The sequence below is a fragment of the Entelurus aequoreus genome, linkage group LG18 (genome assembly GCF_033978785.1).
Source record: "Entelurus aequoreus isolate RoL-2023_Sb linkage group LG18, RoL_Eaeq_v1.1, whole genome shotgun sequence".
Lineage (NCBI taxonomy): Eukaryota > Metazoa > Chordata > Actinopteri > Syngnathiformes > Syngnathidae > Entelurus > Entelurus aequoreus.
Genome location: NC_084748.1, coordinates 4,629,011 through 4,648,407, shown reverse-complemented (window position 1 = coordinate 4,648,407; position 19,397 = coordinate 4,629,011). Strand labels below are relative to the sequence as shown.

At 44.7% G+C, this 19,397-nt stretch overlaps 2 protein-coding genes and 1 long non-coding RNA gene across 3 annotated transcripts; all 3 read left to right on the top strand.

Annotated features, from left to right (window-relative positions):
• The first annotated feature begins 4,757 nt into the window (after positions 1–4,757).
• On the top strand, positions 4,758–6,270 carry LOC133633471 (uncharacterized). Its single transcript, XM_062026001.1, has 4 exons — positions 4,758–4,882; positions 4,984–5,096; positions 5,222–5,236; positions 5,354–6,270. The coding sequence occupies exons 2-4, from the start codon at positions 4,984–4,986 to the stop codon at positions 6,099–6,101; spliced, it is 876 nt and encodes a 291-aa protein (XP_061881985.1). The 5' UTR covers positions 4,758–4,882; the 3' UTR covers positions 6,102–6,270.
• Positions 6,271–12,952: 6,682 nt separating this feature from the next.
• Positions 12,953–13,574, top strand: LOC133633470 (COMM domain-containing protein 1-like). The gene is made up of 2 exons (XM_062026000.1): positions 12,953–13,225; positions 13,289–13,574. The coding sequence occupies exons 1-2, from the start codon at positions 12,968–12,970 to the stop codon at positions 13,394–13,396; spliced, it is 366 nt and encodes a 121-aa protein (XP_061881984.1). The 5' UTR covers positions 12,953–12,967; the 3' UTR covers positions 13,397–13,574.
• A 2,344-nt stretch (positions 13,575–15,918) lies between these two features.
• On the top strand, positions 15,919–18,799 carry LOC133633469 (uncharacterized). Its single transcript, XR_009821761.1, has 3 exons — positions 15,919–16,017; positions 16,087–16,117; positions 18,551–18,799. It is a non-coding gene; the product is annotated as an uncharacterized LOC133633469 (long non-coding RNA).
• The last annotated feature ends 598 nt before the right edge of the window (positions 18,800–19,397 follow it).

Below are 19,397 nucleotides of genomic sequence, written 5' to 3'. Positions count from 1 at the left end.
GGTGTCAGCGGCCAGCCAGCAGCAGATGGAGACGGGCCGCCAACAGACTCAGATCCTGCAGGTGCTGGTGAGCCAGGCGGGAGGAGCCGCGAAGGCGGGGAAAACAGCCGCCATGCAGCGGATGATGGAAGGCGAAGACCCACTGGTGTTCCTCGACCTCTTCGAGGCCACGGCAACAGCGTGCGAATGGCCAGAGACCAAGTGGGGGGTGAAGCTGCTGCCGCTCCTGGCGGGGGAGGCGCAGCGGGCGGCGCATAGCCTCCCAGCGGAAGCCTGGGTGCATTGCCCCAACCTCCGTCGCGCAATATTAGACCGGGTCGGGAGTCACCCGGAGGACCACCGACGCCGGTTCCGCGCAATGCGATTGGGTCCCGAGGACCGCCCGTTTGCGCTGGCGCAGCAGCTTTGAGACGTGGCCACCCGGTGGCTCGGACCACAGCTAGAAGAGAGCCGGATGTTCGAGCGTATCCTCCTGGAGCAGTTCCTCGACGCCATCCCCTCCAGGACGGCAGCATGGGTGCGGTACCATCGTCCGCGGGACCTGATGGCCGCAGTGGTCCTGGCCGAGGACCACCTGGCGGTCCACCGGGAGCTGAAGACGCCCGAAAAACCCACTCCAGCGCCACGGGCGGAAGGACGCCCCGTCCCAGCCCCGCGGAGATGACTTGCGCAACCGGAGGGAGCGACCTGGACCCACGAACAGGTTCCTGGCCCGGACATGTACACCTCGCACCACACCGCACCACACCCATTCCAGCCAACAGCAGTATCAAGGGGGGGTTTGAGGGGTTATAACATTCCCTATGCTCCTTCGTTGCAGGGTGCCGGCGCTGCTGAAAGGGGGGTTCCCCCGCAGACGGCACCTCGAACACCAGGGCCGGTGTGCTGGGGGTGCGGACAGCCCGGTCACGTGAGGCGAGATTGCTCCCTGATGGAGGTGGGACAGGTGATTCGGGTTGTCGGTCCCCCAGCGCCCGCCCCCGATCCAGGGGAGACGTACTGTGTCCCGGTAAGGGTACAAGGGAGTACATATCGGGCAATGGTGGATATGGGCTGTAGACAGTCCATGATCCACCAAAACCTGCTTCGACCCGGAGCACTGAGGCATGCGACACGGGAGCAAATAAGGTGTATTCATGGGGATGTGCACACGTATCCCATTGTGCCAGTTGAAATTTGGTATCAGGGACAAAAGCATAGTGTCAAGGTTGCGGTAAGCGCGCACCTTACGCATCCCATAATATTAGGGACAAATTGGCCGGGATTTCATCTTCTAGTGACGCAATGTGTGGGGATGCGTTCACGGGGTGTAGGAAAGGGGAATATCCGCGCGGTTCTCAGTGGCGACGCGGGTTCATCCGACACTGCCGAGCGGGAACCGGCGGGGGATTCGCGGGAAGTCCCCCCGGGGCCCCGTTGGCACCCTACGGAGGATTTTCCCCTCGAGCAGTCCCGTGATGAAACCTTGCGCGCGGCCTGGGACCAGGTGGATTACATCGACGGTCAGCTGGTGCGCCCGGGAAGGGCGCGGGTATTCCCCCACTTTTCGATTATTAGGGACAGGTTATATCGAGTGACCCGTGACACTCAAACCGGAGAAGAATCCACCCAGTTGTTGGTGCCAAAACGCTGCCGGGAAATGGTTTTCCAGGCGGCGCATTTTAATCCCATGTCTGGTCACATGGGCTATGATAAAACACTCAATCGGGTCATGGTCCGATTCTATTGGCCGGGCATTCGGGCAGACGTGCGCCACTGGTGCGCTGCCTGCCCGGACTGCCAGCTGGCGAATCCAGCGGCCATCCCGAAGGCGCCTTTGCGCCCATTGCCGCTTATGGAGGTCCCATTCGAGAGAACAGACGGGTTGGTGGAGCGGTTAAACAAGATGCTGAAAACCATGATCCGTAAGTTCACGCACAAGGACAAACCAAATTGGGATATATGGCTGGAGCCCCTAATGTTTGCGATGCGGGAGGTACCTCAGGCCTCCGTCTGCTTTACGCCCTTTGAGTTATTATACGGCAGGAGGCCGCGCGAAGTGCTGGACATTTCACCCGAGCACACGGGGATACCGCTTTGTGCTAGTCCTGGTGGATTACGCAACGCGCTATCCCGAAGCAGTGCCCCTGCGCTCTATCTCCGCCAGGAGCGTGGCGCAAGCGCTGTTTCAGGTCATCTCCCGAGTCGGAATCCCGAAAGAGATTCTGACTGACCAGGGTACGTCCTTTATGTCGCGCACGATAAAGGAACTATACGGATTACTGGGAATTAAAGCGATCCGCACCAGTGTGTACCACCCACAGACAGACGGGTTGGTGGAGCGGTTAAACAAGAGGCTGAAAACCATGATCCGTAAGTTCACGCACAAGGACAAACCAAATTGGGATAAATGGCTGGAGCCCCTAATGTTTGCGATGCGGGAGGTACCTCAGGCCTCCGTCGGCTTTACGCCCTTAGAGTTATTATACGGCAGGAGGCCGCGCGGAGTGCTGGACATAATTAAGGAAAGCTGGGAGGAGGGTCCAAGCTCCAGCAAAAACTAAATCCAATACGTCATGGACATGCGAGCAAAACTCCACACGGTGGGGCACTTGTCACGCGAGAATTTGCTGCGTGCCCAGGAACGTCAGCAGCGCACGTATAACAGGGGGACTCGGCTAAGAAAATTTCCACCGGGAGAAAAAGTGCTTGTATTGCTCCCAACTTCCAGCTCCAAATTACTTGCGCGCTGGCAAGGTCCTTTTGAGGTCACACGGCAAGTTGGTGATGTAGACTACGAGGTTCGGCGCTCGGACCGGGGCGGAGGCACCCAAATTGACCATTTAAACCTACTGAAGGCATGGAGGGAGGCGGAGCCCGTTTCCATGGTGATGGTAGTGAGGGAGGAGGAGGAGTTGGGGCCAGAGGTCCTGCGCTCGGCCCCGCCCCCCCTTCTGCCCTGTGACAACCAGCTCACATTAGCGCAGAGAGTGGATGTTGCTAAGCTGCAGCGACGCTTTTCTGATGTGTTCTCCTCTAGGCCCGGCCGCACGAGCCTCATTCAGCATCATATTGAGACCAGCCCGGGTGTTACGGTGCGATCTCGGCCATACAGGCTCCCCGAACACAAACACAAAGTGGTTCGGGAAGAATTAAAATCCATGCTTGAGTTGGGTGTAATAGAAAAATCCCACAGTGCGTGGTGCAGCCCCATCGTTCTGGTAGGGAAGTAGGATGGGTCGGTGCGCTTCTGTGTGGATTACCGCAAGGTGAATGAAATATCACGGTTCGACGCGTACCCAATGCCTCGGGTCGACGAGCTCCTGGATCGGCTAGGCACTGCTCGTTTTTTCACGACGCTGGATTTAACCAAGGGCTACTGGCAGATTCCCTTATCACCAGAGGCCCGGGAAAAAACGGCCTTCTCCACTCCGGAAGGTTTATACCAATTCGTGACACTTCCGTTTGGCTTGTTCGGTGCGCCCGCCACGTTCCAGGGTCTCATGGACCGAGTGCTGCGCCCGCACGCGGCATACGCGGCATACGCTGCGGCCTATTTGGATGACGTCATCATCCAGAGTGGCAGCTGGGAAGAACATATGCGGCGGGTGGGAGCAGTGCTCGAGTCCTTGAGGCGGGCGGGGCTCACCGCCAACCCGGCGAAGTGCGCAGTTGGCCGGAGGGAGGTACAGTATCTGGGGTACCACTTGGGGGGCGGGGGGGCAGGTGCGGCCGCAGATGGACAAGACGGCGGCTATCGCAGCCTGTCCACCTCCCAAGACAAAAAAAGAGATGAGGCAGTTTTTGGGGCTGGCGGGCTACTACCGCCGGTTCATTCCCCGGTTTGCGGACCCACTGACTGACCTCACCCGGAAAGGGGCTCCAGAACTGGTCCAGTGGTCGGAGCAGTGCCAGCGGGTGTTTGAGATGGTAAAGAAAGCCCTCTGCGAGGAGCCGGTACTGTGCATGCCTAACTTTGCCATCCCCTTCTGTCTGCAGGCGGACGCGTCGGGCAGGGGGCTGGGGGCGGTGGTGTCCCAGCGAGTGGGGGGCGTCGACCGCCCCGTCCTGTACATCAGCCGAAAACTCTCGGACCGGGAGGCGAGGTACAGTACGGTAGAGAGGGAGTGCCTCGCCATCCGGTGGGCGGTCGGGGCCCTTCGGTACTACCTGTTGGGGTGCGCCTTCAGCCTCTGCTCGGACCACAAACCGCTCCAATGGCTCCACCGCATGAAGGATGCCAGCGCGAGGATCACCCGGTGGTACCTCGCGTTGCAACCCTACAACTTCCAGGTGGTCCACAGGCCAGGGGCGCTGATGGCCGTGGCCGACTTCCTCTCGCGGCCCTCTGCGGGGGGAGTGGGCGCGGCCGGACGGCTGCCGGCCTGAGACTGGCGGTGGAGGCATGTGGAGGGGGCGTGGTCCACGTGTCGCCTATGGGCGGGGCATGTGCAGGAGCCGGCTGTGAAGCAGATGACAGGTGAGTGGGTATCTCAGCTGGAACGAGTTATCTGATCACCTGTCTCTTTATTAGCAGCGTTGGTGACCGCAGAGCGGAAGCTGAAAAGCCAGAGAGAAGCCGGAAGGCGAGGGAGCAGGGAAGGAGAAAGACTTTTTGAACTGGACAGAAAAATAAAAACATTGAACTTGGTAACGCCTGGCCACAGTTTGTTGGTCCTGGAAAGAACCCTGCGACACAGAGCTGTCACAATATATATATGCATATACTGTATATATATATATATATATACATATATATATATATAATGCATTTAAGTGGGGGACACAAGTGTGTGTGTGTGTAATGAGTTGTTAAGCAACATTGTGAGTTCCTCTTTGAGGTTTGATCTGTGAGCAGAAAACATCATCATCATCTTCATTATCGGCAACCAGGTCCAACAAGGTGGGTCCAATATTTCTTGTTTCCTTCTTGAAACTTTCAAGCAATAACACATTTTGTTTGTTTGTTTGTTTGTGTGTGTGTGTGTGTGTGTGTGTGTGTAGATGGCTGATGTGCGCTGGCGGTTGTTGGCACTTATTGTGGTTGTCATGGCAACAAAGACCCAGGCCATCGACCAGAACTTCCTTGCCAAAATTGTTGAACAAGTCTTCCAAAGGTACTTTACTTCCTGTTTGTTTACTATTGTTGTTTGTTTACTGTTGTTGTTTGTTTACTATTGTTGTTTGTTTGTCATACTTGTTTGTTTATGATAGTTCTTTTTTTGTGTTCCCACACCTGCAGGCTTCACTTGGATGGGTGAGTTATGGCAAGAATACTATTGGTGTTGGAGCAAAGGTCACATGGTTAATACGTGTGTGTGTGCGTGTGTGTGTGTGTGTGTGTGTGTGTGTGCGTGCGGTCTCGGTCTCCTAGGGAACAGCACAAGATCAAGCTGCCCATGTTCAGTCTGACCGTGCGTGTCCCCAAGGGTCGTAACGGTCAATATGACGTCTCCGCCATACCTGACCCGGGTGACAACATCAAGAACGCCATCCTGAAATGCCGCGTCTACGAGGACGAGCACGTGGTGGCCGCCACCCTCCTGCGGTGGCCCGACGTGCTCACCATGTGTCCCAATGATAAGGTGCCGTGGGAAGATGTTCTGAAGGTGTGCAAGCAGTCCTCCATGACCTGGCAGCAAGTAAAGGATGAGTGCCCCAACTACATATATGACAACCGAGCGGACCACGCCGAGTACCGCGTTCTGAACACCTTCAAGACGTGGGCGGTTGGCAAGAAGAAGAAGGATCTGATGCTCTTCTACGTCTTCGCCTCGCCGTGCACAGACAGATGCACGCATGAGAACAGCGCGCTGAACATCCTCCAGCTGGTGGAGAACATCAATCAGTGGCCCCAGCACGTCATGGTCTTCTCCAAGGTCTTCCAGCCTAAAGGCAAAGACCCCATCGAGGCCGACAAACTCAAGGCCGCGCTCAGCAAACTGGGAGACCATCTCGGCAAAGGCGGCCTCGGGAACATCTTCCGCTGCGACAGGGAGGGGCAGAAGATGATGTGTGTAGGCTGTTCCGGCGGGGGGGGGGAGGTCACACCTCACTGCTACCAAAATGAGCAGGGCAAGAAGACAGACAAAGGAGGCGGGGCCAAGCGTGGGCGCGGCTGATCTCCCTGGGGGGCGGCGCCGAGGTCGACATCGACCAATTGGGCGAGCCGAAAAAAACCAAACGTCTTTTGACGATCAGCTTTTGCTTCCATGCTAACGCTAGCATGCTAACATTGATCAACATGTAAACTTCTGATTCTGCTCAGCATTAAAAAAAGCTTTTAGCACACATTTCTCTGCTCTTTATTTGGGAAAACGCAACAACATATTTCACTCCTCTGATAATAAAGAATGAATATTTGAGAGGATGTACAAACCCCGTTTCCATATGAGTTGGGAAATGGTGTTAGATGTAAATATAAACGGAATACAATGATTTGCAAATCATTCTCAAGCCATATTCAGTTGAATATGCTACAAAGACAACATATTTGATGTTCAAACTGATAAACATTTTCTTTTGTGCCAATAATCATTAACTTTAGAATTTGATGCCAGCAACACGTGACAAAGAAGTTGGGAAAGGTGGCAATAAATACTGATAAAGTTGAGGAATGCTCATCAAACACTTATTTGGAACATCCCACGGGTGTGCAGGCTAATTGGGAACAGGTGGGTGCCATGATTGGGTATAAAAGTAGATTCCATGAAATGCTCAGTCGTTCACAAACAAGGATGGGGCGAGGGTCACCACTTTGTCAACAAATGCCTGAACAAATTGTTGAACAGTTTAAGAAAAACCTTTCTCAACCAGCTATTGCAAGGAATTTAGGGATTTCACCATCTACGCTCCGTAATATCATCAAAGTGTTCAGAGAATCTGGAGAAATCACTGCACGTAAGCCATGATATTACGCACCTTGGATCCCTCAGGCGCTACTGCATCAAAAAGCGACATCAGCGTGTAAAGGATATCACCACATGGGCTCAGGAACACTTCAGAAAACCACTGTCAGTAACTACAGTCTGTCGCTACATCTGTAAGTGCAAGTTAAAACTCTACTATGCAAAGCCAACGCCATTTTATCAACAACGCCCGGAAACTGCCGCCGGCTTCGCTGGGCCCGAGCTCATCTAAGATGGACTGATGCAAAGTGGAAAAGTGTTCTGTGGGCTGACGAGTCCACATTTCAAATTGTTTTTGGAAATTGTGGACGTCTTGTCCTCCGGACCAAAGAGGAAAAGAACCATCCGGATTGTTCTAGGGTAGGGGTCACCAACGCGGCGCCCGCGGGCACCAGGTCGCCCGTAAGGACCAGATGAGTCGCCCGCTGGCTTGTTCTAAAAATAGCTCAAATAGCAGCACTCTCGTCAGCTGATGCGCGAGCGCGTAACTGCGGCTGCTTGGCAACCAGCCAAACCCCACTTAATAAAATTACATTTTATTTTAGAGCACATCCACATCCCTATTCACCTAGGCAACCCCAGGAAATGTATATAATTCGGCATTATTATCAGTTGACGTTCACGCGCAGGTATAACGCGGCGCGCTCCCGTCTCGTCTGCTGGTGCGCGAGCCCGGTAATTAGACAGCTGTGTCAAATAAAGGAGGACAAAAGACGCCAGCGCAGAGTGGAGAAAGGTTTGGTTTGAGATTGAGTGTTTCACTGCTGAATTAATAATATATTTATATTGGATATAGATTTTAAATATGTATCTAAAATAGGTGGTTAATTGGTTAGGTATTTATGTATTTCTGCTGCATTTATCTATTGTGTTTCTGCTGTTAAATGTATTTTATACGTATCTTGGTGCATTTATGTTGAGACAATTTATTTAAAATCTGAATGAACTTAAAGGGAAAATATGAATCCATTTTCTTGCACTTATTTAATTGTTAAGTGTTTGATAGCCTGATTAATAATTGTAAATCATGGTATTGATAATTGATTGATTTTTTACAGCATGTTAATCTTGTGGTGTTTTGTCCTTACTACTACTAAAGAAGCTAAAGGCTACTAAAGACAGCTAATGACAGCTAAAGTCTACTAACACTGCTAAAGACTGCTAAAAAGACTAAAGAAGAAAAAAGAAGCTGTTTCTTCGTTGGAAAAACTTGCAAACTAAAGGAAAATAAAAGGAAAAAAGTAACTACGGTCTGGGGCCGTACTTATCAAGCTTCTTAGAGTGCCATTTTACACTTAAGTCCTGAGAATTTGCGAAATTTAGTCCTACCCTCAAACTTAAGAATAAAAGCTTTTTATCAACGTTCTTAAGTCTAAGAATCACTCCTACTCTCCACGATATTTAAGAGACCTTCAGAGGTGTCTTAAGTGGTTAGGAGTTGCCAGCAGGGGGTGGCACTGAGGCGAGAGAGACGTGCGCGAACGTTCAGGGAACGGAAAAATGTTTTGTTTTTTTTTGATGACGAGCAGCTGATCAAACGGTATCGTTTAGACAGAGCGGATATTATTTTTGTCACAGATTTAATACTTTTCGATTCCTTGTTGATTTCTGCATGTGTCTGCAGTGGGCTAGTATATATAGAGCCACCCACACCAGTTTCAAATCAGTTGCCTAATTAATGAATTGGAAAGAAAATGTTATGACAGTAGCGTATGTGTGTGGCCGTGAGGTGAGTGACGTCAGTGAGTGTGTGGGCGAGAGAAGAGAGGGAGCGGTAGCGTGAGTGCTACTAGTTTGTTTTGTATTATTTTGTAGTTTATTGTCAAAATATACACTCCCATTGTCCACTTAAATATTTCCAAGATATTTCTTTATTCTTAGACAACGGATTCCCTTCCGTGATTGGTCATTTCTATGGACACAGAAATGACGTCACCTAAAATTCCGTTTACGGCACATAGTAATGTCGTAATTCAGCTCTGAGTGTGACACTTAAGATTCAGTCCTACACTTCGCTGAAAGTGTGAGTAAGACGCTTGATAACTAACTTTTAAGTGCAGCTTTCAGCCAAGAATTTATTTACTCTTAAGTCAACTCTTAGCAGACTTCTTAGGAGTAATTCTAAGAAGCTTGATAAGTACGGCCCCTGGTCTTTTGAGTGAAATCCAGAAGCCACATTCAGCATTGGTACATCCAGCATTGGTACATTCAGCATTGGTACATCCAGCATTGGTACATCCAGCATTGGTACATTCAGCATTGGTACATTCAGCATTGGTACATTCAGCATTGGTACATCCCTTCAAGTGTGGGATAAGCACAGTGAAAAAAGCAAAACACTTGACAAGCACTTACCAGTGAGCTGCCTCTATTTTTTAAATGTTATTTATTTACTAGCAAGCTGGTCTCGCTTTGCTCGACATTTTTAATTCCGAGAGACAAAACTCAAAAAAAATTTAAAAATCCAAGAAAGTATTTTAAAGACTTAATGGTCTTCACTAACTGACAACGAAACAGATAACAGATTTGGTGTCCAGTTCAAAGTGTGACATGATTTATTTAAAAAATTTGAGAGTTGACTTTTGTATTTTACATGAGTTATTATTTGTACAAACATGGTGCAAAGTAATTCATGATTTGTTCAAAAATGTTAGTGGCTAGCTAGTTAAAATGGGGTATTGTGATTTCACAAGACTGTCTTAGAAGTGATCATTTCAAAATGTTCAATTTGAAAAATGTGCACTTAGAGAAAATATAAAAATAAAGTGTTGCATATTGATATTTATCTGTTTCTATATATGTTTATTGTGAGGAATCATTAAGATGATCAGTGTTTCCACAAAGATAAATATCATTAATTATTAATAATAACATAGAGTTAAAGGTAAATTGAGCAAATTGGCTATTTCCGGCAATTTATATAAGTGTGTATCAAACTGGTAGCCCTTCGCATTAATCACTACCCAAGAAGTAGCTCTTGCTTTCAAAAAGGTTGGTGACCCCTGATATATATATATATTTATGGCTATATAAATATATATATTATTATTATATATTTATATATATATATACATATATATATATATATATATATATATATATATATATATATATAATTATATATATATATATTTTTTATTATTGTTATTTTTAAATAATCAATATAAACATGTCAGCTTTTTGTCATTTCATGATGCCTCTATCTCTATTTCTACATTTTGATAAAGGGAGGTATCTCTTTTAAATGTATTATTAGTTTTTAAGTTATGTACATGTAAATGTACATGTAGATGCTGTATCCATCAAGAGTTTGAGCAGAAATATGACGTATAGGAATTAACTTTACACAATAAATCACTAACAACGTGCTATGTCACATGAATGTTTTTTGAAGTAATATGAAACATGAAAAAAAAAACACAAGTAATGCAAAAAATAAATAAATTACTTTTTGATATCAAAATAAAACACAAAGCAGTTTGGTTAATGAAGATGAAGTCTAATAAACAAGCTTTGTTCTTCTCCAACGCCCCCTTGTGGTTCAGTGCAACAGTTTGGCCAACAATAAATAAAGAGGAGTGACACCTCTCGCTTCGAATACACAATCTTCACAGCCTGCGTTCAGTTGGATGAGATGACAAAACATTATAGCTGGTATTGATGTTATTTGAACACTGATACAGTTACATAAAGGAGTGAACATCCCAGTAAACAAAGTAAAGACTTTATAAAGAAGTTGTGACAACGTTGTTGCATGTTTCCTCACATTATTAACTCTCAGTCACAGCAGGACGCTGTTTTAAAAAAAAAAAGCAACATCAAATAGTTTTCTGTATACTTTTAGTGTGGGGACAATATTGTCCACACCTGTCTCCATCCAAACTCTGCAGTGCCCTCTTAAACGCACAGAGAAGCCAGGGAAAATGAAGTTAAACCAAGCTTCTGAGGGGAAATCTCCGCAGCAAAGTCCGTGTAGTTAGTCCGCCATGATTATCAGGCCTAACGACGCTAGTGCGCATGCGCCTGACTTCCTGTTGCCTAAAATGCATTAATAAATGACGTTTTTTTTGGTAATTAAAAAATTAGACGGTGTTACTAACCAATTTCCTGGACAGCGTCCATGTTTTTTTCAACAATCCTGTTTAAATTTGACACCGGCCTAAAAAGTGTTTACCTGATTTCAAGGTAATTTGGACACCCTGTAGTTTATTGGCTTGCACCAAACTGTGCGAGAAATTTCAATCTGACTTTTGTGGTTTAAAAGATAGATAGATAGATAGTACTTTAATAAGAGCCACCGCCCAAATTGTTACATCTAGTGTTAGACTTAGATTGGTCACATCTAGTCTTAGACTTAGACTGGTCACATCTAGTCTTAGACTTAGATTGGTCACATCTAATCTTAGATTTAGATTGGTCACATCTAGTCTTAGACTTAGATTGGTCACATCTAGTCTTAGACTTAGATTGGTCACATCTAATCTTAGATTTAGATTGGTCACATCTAGTCTTATACTTAGATTGTTACATCTAGTCTTATACTTAGATTGTTACATCTAGTCTTAGACTTAGATTGGTCACATTTGGTCTTAGACTTAGATTGGTCACATCTAGTCTTAGACTTAAATTGGTCACATCTAGTCTTAGACTTAGATTTGTCACATCTAGTCTTAGACTTAGATTGGTCACATCTAGTCTTATACTTAGATTGTTACATCTAGTCTTATACTTAGATTGTTACATCTAGTCTTATACTTAGATTGTTACATCTAGTCTTAGACTTAGATTGGTCACATTTGGTCTTAGACTTAGATTGGTCACATCTAGTCTTAGACTTAGATTGGTCACATCTAGTCTTAGACTTAGATTGGTCAAATCTAGTCTTAGACTTAGACTGGTCACATCTAGTCTTAGACTTAGATTGTTACATCTAGTCTTAGACTTAGACTGGTCACATCTGGTCTTAGACTTAGATTGTTACATCTAGTCTTAGATTGTTACATCCAGTCTTAGACTTAGATTGTTACATCTAGTCTTAGACTTAGATTGGTCACATCTGGTCTAAGACTTATATTGGTCACATCTAGTCTTAGATTGTTACATCTAGTCTTAGACTTAGATTGGTCACATCTAGTCTTAGACTTAGATTGGTCAAATCTAGTCTTAGACTTAGATTGTTACATCTAGTCTTAGACTTAGATTGGTCACATCTAGTCTTGGACTTAGATTGGTCACATCTGGTCTTCGGCTTAGATTGGTCACATCTAGTCTTGGACTTAGATTGGTCACATCTGGTCTTAGACTTAGATTGGTCACATCTGGTCTTAGACTTAAATTGGTCACATCTGGTCTTCGGCTTAGATTGGTCACATCTAGTCTTAGACTTAGATTGGTCACATCTGGTCTTAGACTTAGATGGGTCACATCTGGTCTTAGACTTAGATTGGTCACATCTGGTCTTCAGCTTAGATTGGTCACATCTGGTCTTAGACTTAGATTGGTCACATCTAGTCTTGGACTTAGACTGGTCACATCTGGTCTTCGGCTTAGATTGGTCACATCTAGTCTTCGGCTTAGATTGGTCACATCTAGTCTTCGGCTTAGATTGGTCACATCTGGTCTTAGACTTAGATTGGTCACATCTGGTCTTCGGCTTAGATTGGTCACATCTGGTCTTCGGCTTAGATTGGTCACATCTAGTCTTCGGCTTAGATTGGTCACATCTGGTCTTAGACTTAGATTGGTCACATCTGGTCTTAGACTTAGATTGGTCACATCTAGTCTTAGACTTAGATTGGTCACATCTGGTCTTCGGCTTAGATTGGTCACATCTAGTCTTAGACTTCGATTGGTCACATCTGGTCTTAGACTTAGATTGGTCACATCTGGTCTTAGACTTAGATTGGTCACATCTGGTCTTCGGCTTAGATTGGTCACATCTAGTCTTAGACTTCGATTGGTCACATCTGGTCTTCGGCTTAGATTGGTCACATCTAGTCTTAGACTTAGACTGGTCACATCTAGTCTTAGACTTGAACGCAGACATCTGCCCGTCCTCACAGTCCATCGCCACGGCCGACATGGACCATGCCCAGCTGGAGGCCTTTCTCACCGCCCAGACTAGGAAGCAGGGGGCGGGCGGCGTCGACCCCGAGCAGGCCGCCGCCCTCGCTCGCTTCTGGAAGAGCCACCGTGTCCGCGTGAGGGAGAGCCTGCTGTCCCACAGCCGCTGGGAGCCTGGACTCAGGGGTCTGTCCTGGAGGGTGGACCTCCAGACGGCGGCCGGCAGAGGCCCCCTGGCTCTGATGGAGATGGAGCTGGGCGGTAGCGGCGGCCAGGTGAGACCTTTTCAAGACACCAGGGTACGACCCAGCTGAGGAACTTTAACTTTTGTCTTCCAGGACTCTCAGTTTGTGTGTGTGGAGATGGACGAGGACAAGGTCCACGAGGTGCTCAAGAAGATGGCCGAGGTCCAGGCCAGCATTGACGCCATCCTTCAGCGCACCTGACTCGCCCGTTTAGACCGCCTAGTCCTGACTAAGCCAGACTCATATGTGACGATTCCAGAGACAATGCAGAGCCTCGCTGACCATTCCCCAACCTTGAAGACCTGGACAACCTGAGAACAAAAACTATTAAGACCAGCTCCGTGGTTGTTGTTGTTGTCATGTGACTTCAATAAACGTCTACAGCCTGTTTGTGTGACAGCTGGATGTTAGCATTAGCCACCATAGCACCCTTACCTCCAAGTGCGCTAACCACCACCCGGCAGCAGCAAGGTGGGTGAAGTGTTTTGCCCAAGGACACGTCGGCCGTGACCAGGATGACAGAAGCTGGATACGAACCAGGAACCCTCAAGTTGCTAAACATTAGCATTAGCCAGTATAACACGTTTACATCCAAGTTTCTGTTAGTGTTAGCCACGTTAGCACCTTTAAATCTAATTGTTAGAATTAGCCATATTAGCACCTTGAGTGTCTGTTAGCATTAGCCATGTTAGCACCTTGACATCGAGGCGTCTGTTAGCATTAGCCATGTTAGCACCTTGACTGTCTGTTAACATTAGCCATATTAGCACCTTGAGTGTCTGTTAGCATTAGCCATGTTAGCACCTTGACCGTCTGTTTACATTAGCCATATTAGCACCCTGACTGTCTGTTAGCATTAGCCATATTAGCATCTTGACTGTCTGTTAACATTAGCCATATTAGCACCTTGAGTGTCTGTTAGCATTAGCCATGTTAGCACCTTGACCGTCTGTTTACATTAGCCATATTAGCACCTTGACTTTCTGTTAGCATTAGCCATGTTAGCATCTTGACATCGAAGTGTCTGTTAGCATTAGCCATGTTGGCACCTTGACATCAAAGTGTCTGTTAGCATTAGCCATGTTAGCACCTTGACATGGAAGTGTCTGTTAGCATTAGCCATGTTAGCACCTTGACATCGAAGTGTCTGCTAGCATTAGCCATGTTGGCACCTTGACATCGAAGTGTCTGTTAGCATTAGCCATGTTAGCACCTTGACATCGAAGTGTCTGTTAGCATTAGCCATGTTAGCACCTTGACATCGAAGTGTCTGTTAGCATTAGCCATGTTAGCACCTTGACATCGAAGTGTCTGTTAGCATTAGCCATGCTAGCACCTTTACATCAAAGTGTCTGTTAGCATTAGCCATGTAAGCACCTAACATCGACGTGTCTGTTAGCATTAGCCATGTTAGCATCTTGACATCAACGTGCCTGTTAGCATTAGCCATGTTAGCACCTTGACATCGAAGTGTCTTTTAGCATCAGCCATGTTAGCACCTTAACATTGAAGTGTCTGTTAGCATTAGCCATGTTAGCACCTTAACATCGAAGTGTCTGTTAGCATTAGCCATGTTAGCACCTTAACATCGAAGTGTCTGTTAGCTTTAGCCATGTTAGCCCCTTAACATCGAAGTGTCTGTTAGCTTTAGCCATGTTAGCACCTTAACATCGAAGTGTCTGTTAGCATTAGCCATGTTAGCACCTTAACATCGAAGTGTCTGTTAGCATTAGCCATGGTAGCACCTTGACATCGACGTGTCTGTTAGCATTAGCCATGTTAGCACCTTGACATCAAAGTGTCTTTTAGCATTAGCCATGCTAGCACCTTAACATTGAAGTGTCTGTTAGCATTAGCCATGTTAGCACCTTAACTTCAAAGTGTCTGTTAGCATTAGCCATGTTAGCACCTTGACATCGAAGTGTCTGTTAGCATTAGCCATGTTAGCACCTTGATATCGATGTCTGTTAACATTAGCCATGTTAGCATTAGCCATGTAAGCACCTTTACATCAAAGTATCTGTTACTATATAAGTGTTGCCAATCAACCTAAAAAGAATACATTAATTAATGTCAAATATACGTAAATGTTTGATATCGTTAAGCAAATAAAGGTGCAATGACGCCCCCTGGTGGAAGAAGCAAGCACCATCACAGTAAAGGTAATAAAGTAAAGTGCAATGACGCCCCCTGGTGGAAGAAGCAAGCACCATCACAGTAAAGGTAATAAAATAAAGTTGCAACGACGCCCCCTGGTGGAAGAAGCAAGCACCATCACAGTAAAGGTAAGAAAATAAAGGTGCAATGACGCCCCCTGGTGGAAGAAGCAAGCACCATCACAGTAAAGGTAAGAAAATAAAGGTGCAATGACGCCCCCTGGTGGAAGAAGCAAGCACAATCACAGTAAAGGTAATAAAATAAAGGTGCAATGACGCTCCCTGGTGGAAGAAGCAAGCACCATCACAGTAAAGGTAATAAAATAAAGGTGCAATGACGCCCCCTGGTGGAAGAAGCAAGCACAACCACAGTAAAGTTAATAAAATAAATGTGCAATGACGCCCCCTGGTGGAAGAAGCAAGCACAACCACAGTAAAGTTAATAAAATAAAGGTGCAATGACGCCCCCTGGTGGAAGAAGCAAGCACCACCACAAACAATCACCTCCTTGATAAGCTTCAGCTGATAAGCACTTAAGTGACGTCACTTCCTGTTTTACGTCGTTAGCAAGTCTAAAAGAAAATGTTTGCTAGCAAAATGTCAACAATCTTTATGGAAAGTTCTGCACTCTTTCTGCTCCTCTTTTGGACCTCCTGCCAGGCACAAGTAAGAACTTTGTAACATTTGTACATGATGTGTGTACTTATTGTGTTTATGTTCGTGTGTTGTGTTCAGATGCACGTGGAAGAAGCTGAGCACACTGCAGGTCAGAACAAATAAATCTTATATTATCTTCTTTTTTTTAAATTAAAAATATATTCAGACAGTTAATAATCTGAACTATTTGAATTTCATTTAAAGCTCATCTTAAATAAAAACATTGTTTTTAAATCATGACGTAATAATATATACTACATACCTAATATCACTAAATAAAATATATCAAATGTGACTAAAAATATATGAAATAGGACTAAATAAAATATATTAAATAGGGCTAAATAAAATATACTAAATGTGACTAAAATATACTAAATAAAAACATAGAAAAATGTGCATAATTATTTTACATGACTAAATTAAATATGACTAAACATAATACATTTGTCGAAAATAAAATGAATGAGATGAAATATATTAAATGTGACTAAACTACAGTATATTCAATGTCTGAATACAATAAATGTGACTAGATACATATAATAAACATGACTAAATAACTACAGTATATTAAATGTGACTAAATAAAATCAATGTAACTAAATAAAAGACATAAAATGTGACTAAACTAATTAATTTACACAGGCCTGGCCCTAACCAATCTGGCGCCCTAGGCAAGATTTTAGGTGGCGCCCCCCCCACATCGGCAGTGAAGTGTATATACTCACAAGAAACCGAATAGCTTTATCTTTGACCTTTTTTTTTTACTTAAAGAAAGCAAATTAACATATTATATGAGAATGTTATCTTATGATTATCTTTAACCGAATCACAGCAGTGCTCAAATTAAAAAAACAGCATTCCCTCTCATGTGATATTGCTTAATTAACATTAATGATGTGCACTTTAAAAATTAGGCTTACAACCATACCTAATATATAAAGGGGTGGAAAAGTGACTATTACCTGCAGGGCAAACATTAGCTAACCAGAAGGCAATAACAATGTCAACAAAAAACACCTGCTTAAAAGATCTAATACAAATGTCCCTGAGGAATGTAAGGTGGGAGTACTGTAATTACCTAACGTTACATTATTATTTTCCATAACAATTTAGCCCCCTCCACAATATTAACCCGACGTTAAAACAGAACTAGCTATTTATTGATTAGCAATTGCCGAATCATGTAACATTAGCTTAATGCGAAAAAAGCCAGGTTACTATCACATTCTGTAACAGACAAATAATTTCATGTAGGCTAACGTTACCTACCTGCTACCTCTGTCTTTTTCTCGTTTCTCCTCCTCTTCTTTTCTCTTTTTTCTTCCCTGGGCACCTGACAGTTTTGACATCTTGTGTTGATTTTTTGATGTGGTAAGAGTCATGATACGGGAAGGGAGGGGCGCACCGTGCGGGGGGATGGGGGATGGGGCGTAATGTTGTAAAAAATAATATTTCTATTAAATAGGCTTTACTTTGCATTTTAATTAACGTGGGATTATTTTTTGTATTTAGAAATAATAGTACCAACTTTTTTCCCTTTTTTTTCCCTCCAACATTTCTGGCACTGGCGTGGCGCCCCCTGATGGACGGCGCCCTTAGCATTTGCCTATACGGCCTATGCCACGGGTCGGCCCTGATTTTACATATGACTAAATAAAATATGACTTAAGAAATATATTACAATTTTCTAAAATATAATAAATCTGACTAAATAAATATATTGTGCTAAATAACTTTAACACTGTTACAAATATGCGCCACACTGTGAATCCACACCAAACAAGAATGACAAACACATTTCGGGAGAACATCCTCACAGTAACACAACATAAACAACAGAACAAATACCCAGAATCCCATGCAGCCCTAACTCTTCCGGGCTGCAATATACACCCCCGCTACCACCAACCAGCAATATTTGGTGAACAGTGTTGCATGTTTGTACCAAACTGCACTGATGCAGAAAGTAGCCTGACCAAAGCACTGGGAGGCCTGCGCACCTCAACGGTAAAAAATGAAAGAGCACTCTGGCATAAATACATCTATGTGGGAGGGGTGGTTGGACGTGTTTGGCAAATACAAGTCTTTGGTATCTGGTATCTATGGCCGTGTTCAGCAATACTGACGTTGTGTGGATGTTGTTGCCTTTCCTGTCTGTTCTCTGTTTAACCGTCTGATTACCACAGCGATTAGCCCAGCAGGTGATCATTTATTATTTATGATAAAGCTGTTCAGGTCTACTTCCTGGTGGACGACAAGGAAGATGAATCTGAAGACGAGAATACCTACCTGGATGGTGTTCCTGATTTGTTTCCAGAAATGTCATAATTATGAGGAAAAAAATTGATGTTCAATTTTGAGTGTAAACATAACTTTGTCCTCGGAAAATGAACCATTAACTGAAAATCGCAAGAAGAAGTTATTAGGGATAAGGAGATTATGGGAACGTTTTTGTGATAAACAGGAGGGAAATGTTAGAATAATTGTTTGTAAGTTATCACAAAATAACTTTGTATTACACTGTGTTCCTGACAAGAAGACAAAAGGGATGTCTTTTGAGGCCTACCAAGAGGAAGAAGGCTCGTAAAACTCCACCGGGACTTCAAAGCGGACAGATGGCAGGATCTTCTCAAACTTCCCAGAGGAACTCTTTTTGAAGTATTTCACGAACTGTCTTTGAAGTATTTGGTAACCGAAGGCAACGCGGTTTACGACCCGCTTCCCTCTGGAAGCAGCTGTGGGCAGGTGGGGGGAGGAAAGTCAAATAAAGAAGCAGGAGTGCAATCTTGTGGGAGAGCATATTTGAAGACTGTTCGGAGAGGACAGTCGCCATGTGTCTCCTCATGAGTCCAAATTTAATTCTGTCTCTGTTTGATTTCTTTGCCTCTTGTCTTGTCTAATAGATGTCATCAGTGTTTGAACCTGACAATTATTCACATGTGAATAACATAAATACAGTCTATTATACAGCATTATTCACATGTGAATAACATAAATACAGTCTATTATACAGAATTTTTCACATGTGAATAATACAAATACAGTCTATTATACAGCATTTTTCACATGTGAATAATATAAATACAATCTATTATACAGCATTATTCACATGTGAATAACATAAATACAGTCTATTATAGAGCATTATTCACATGTGAATAATATAAATACAGTCTATTATATAGCATTATTCACATGTGAATAACATAAATACAGTCTATTATACAGCATTATTCACATGTGAATAATATAGTCTATTATAGAGCATTATTCACATGTGAATAATATAAATACAGTCTATTATACAGCATTATTCACATGTGAATAACATAAATACAGTCTATTATACAGCATTATTCACATGTGAATAATACAAATACAGT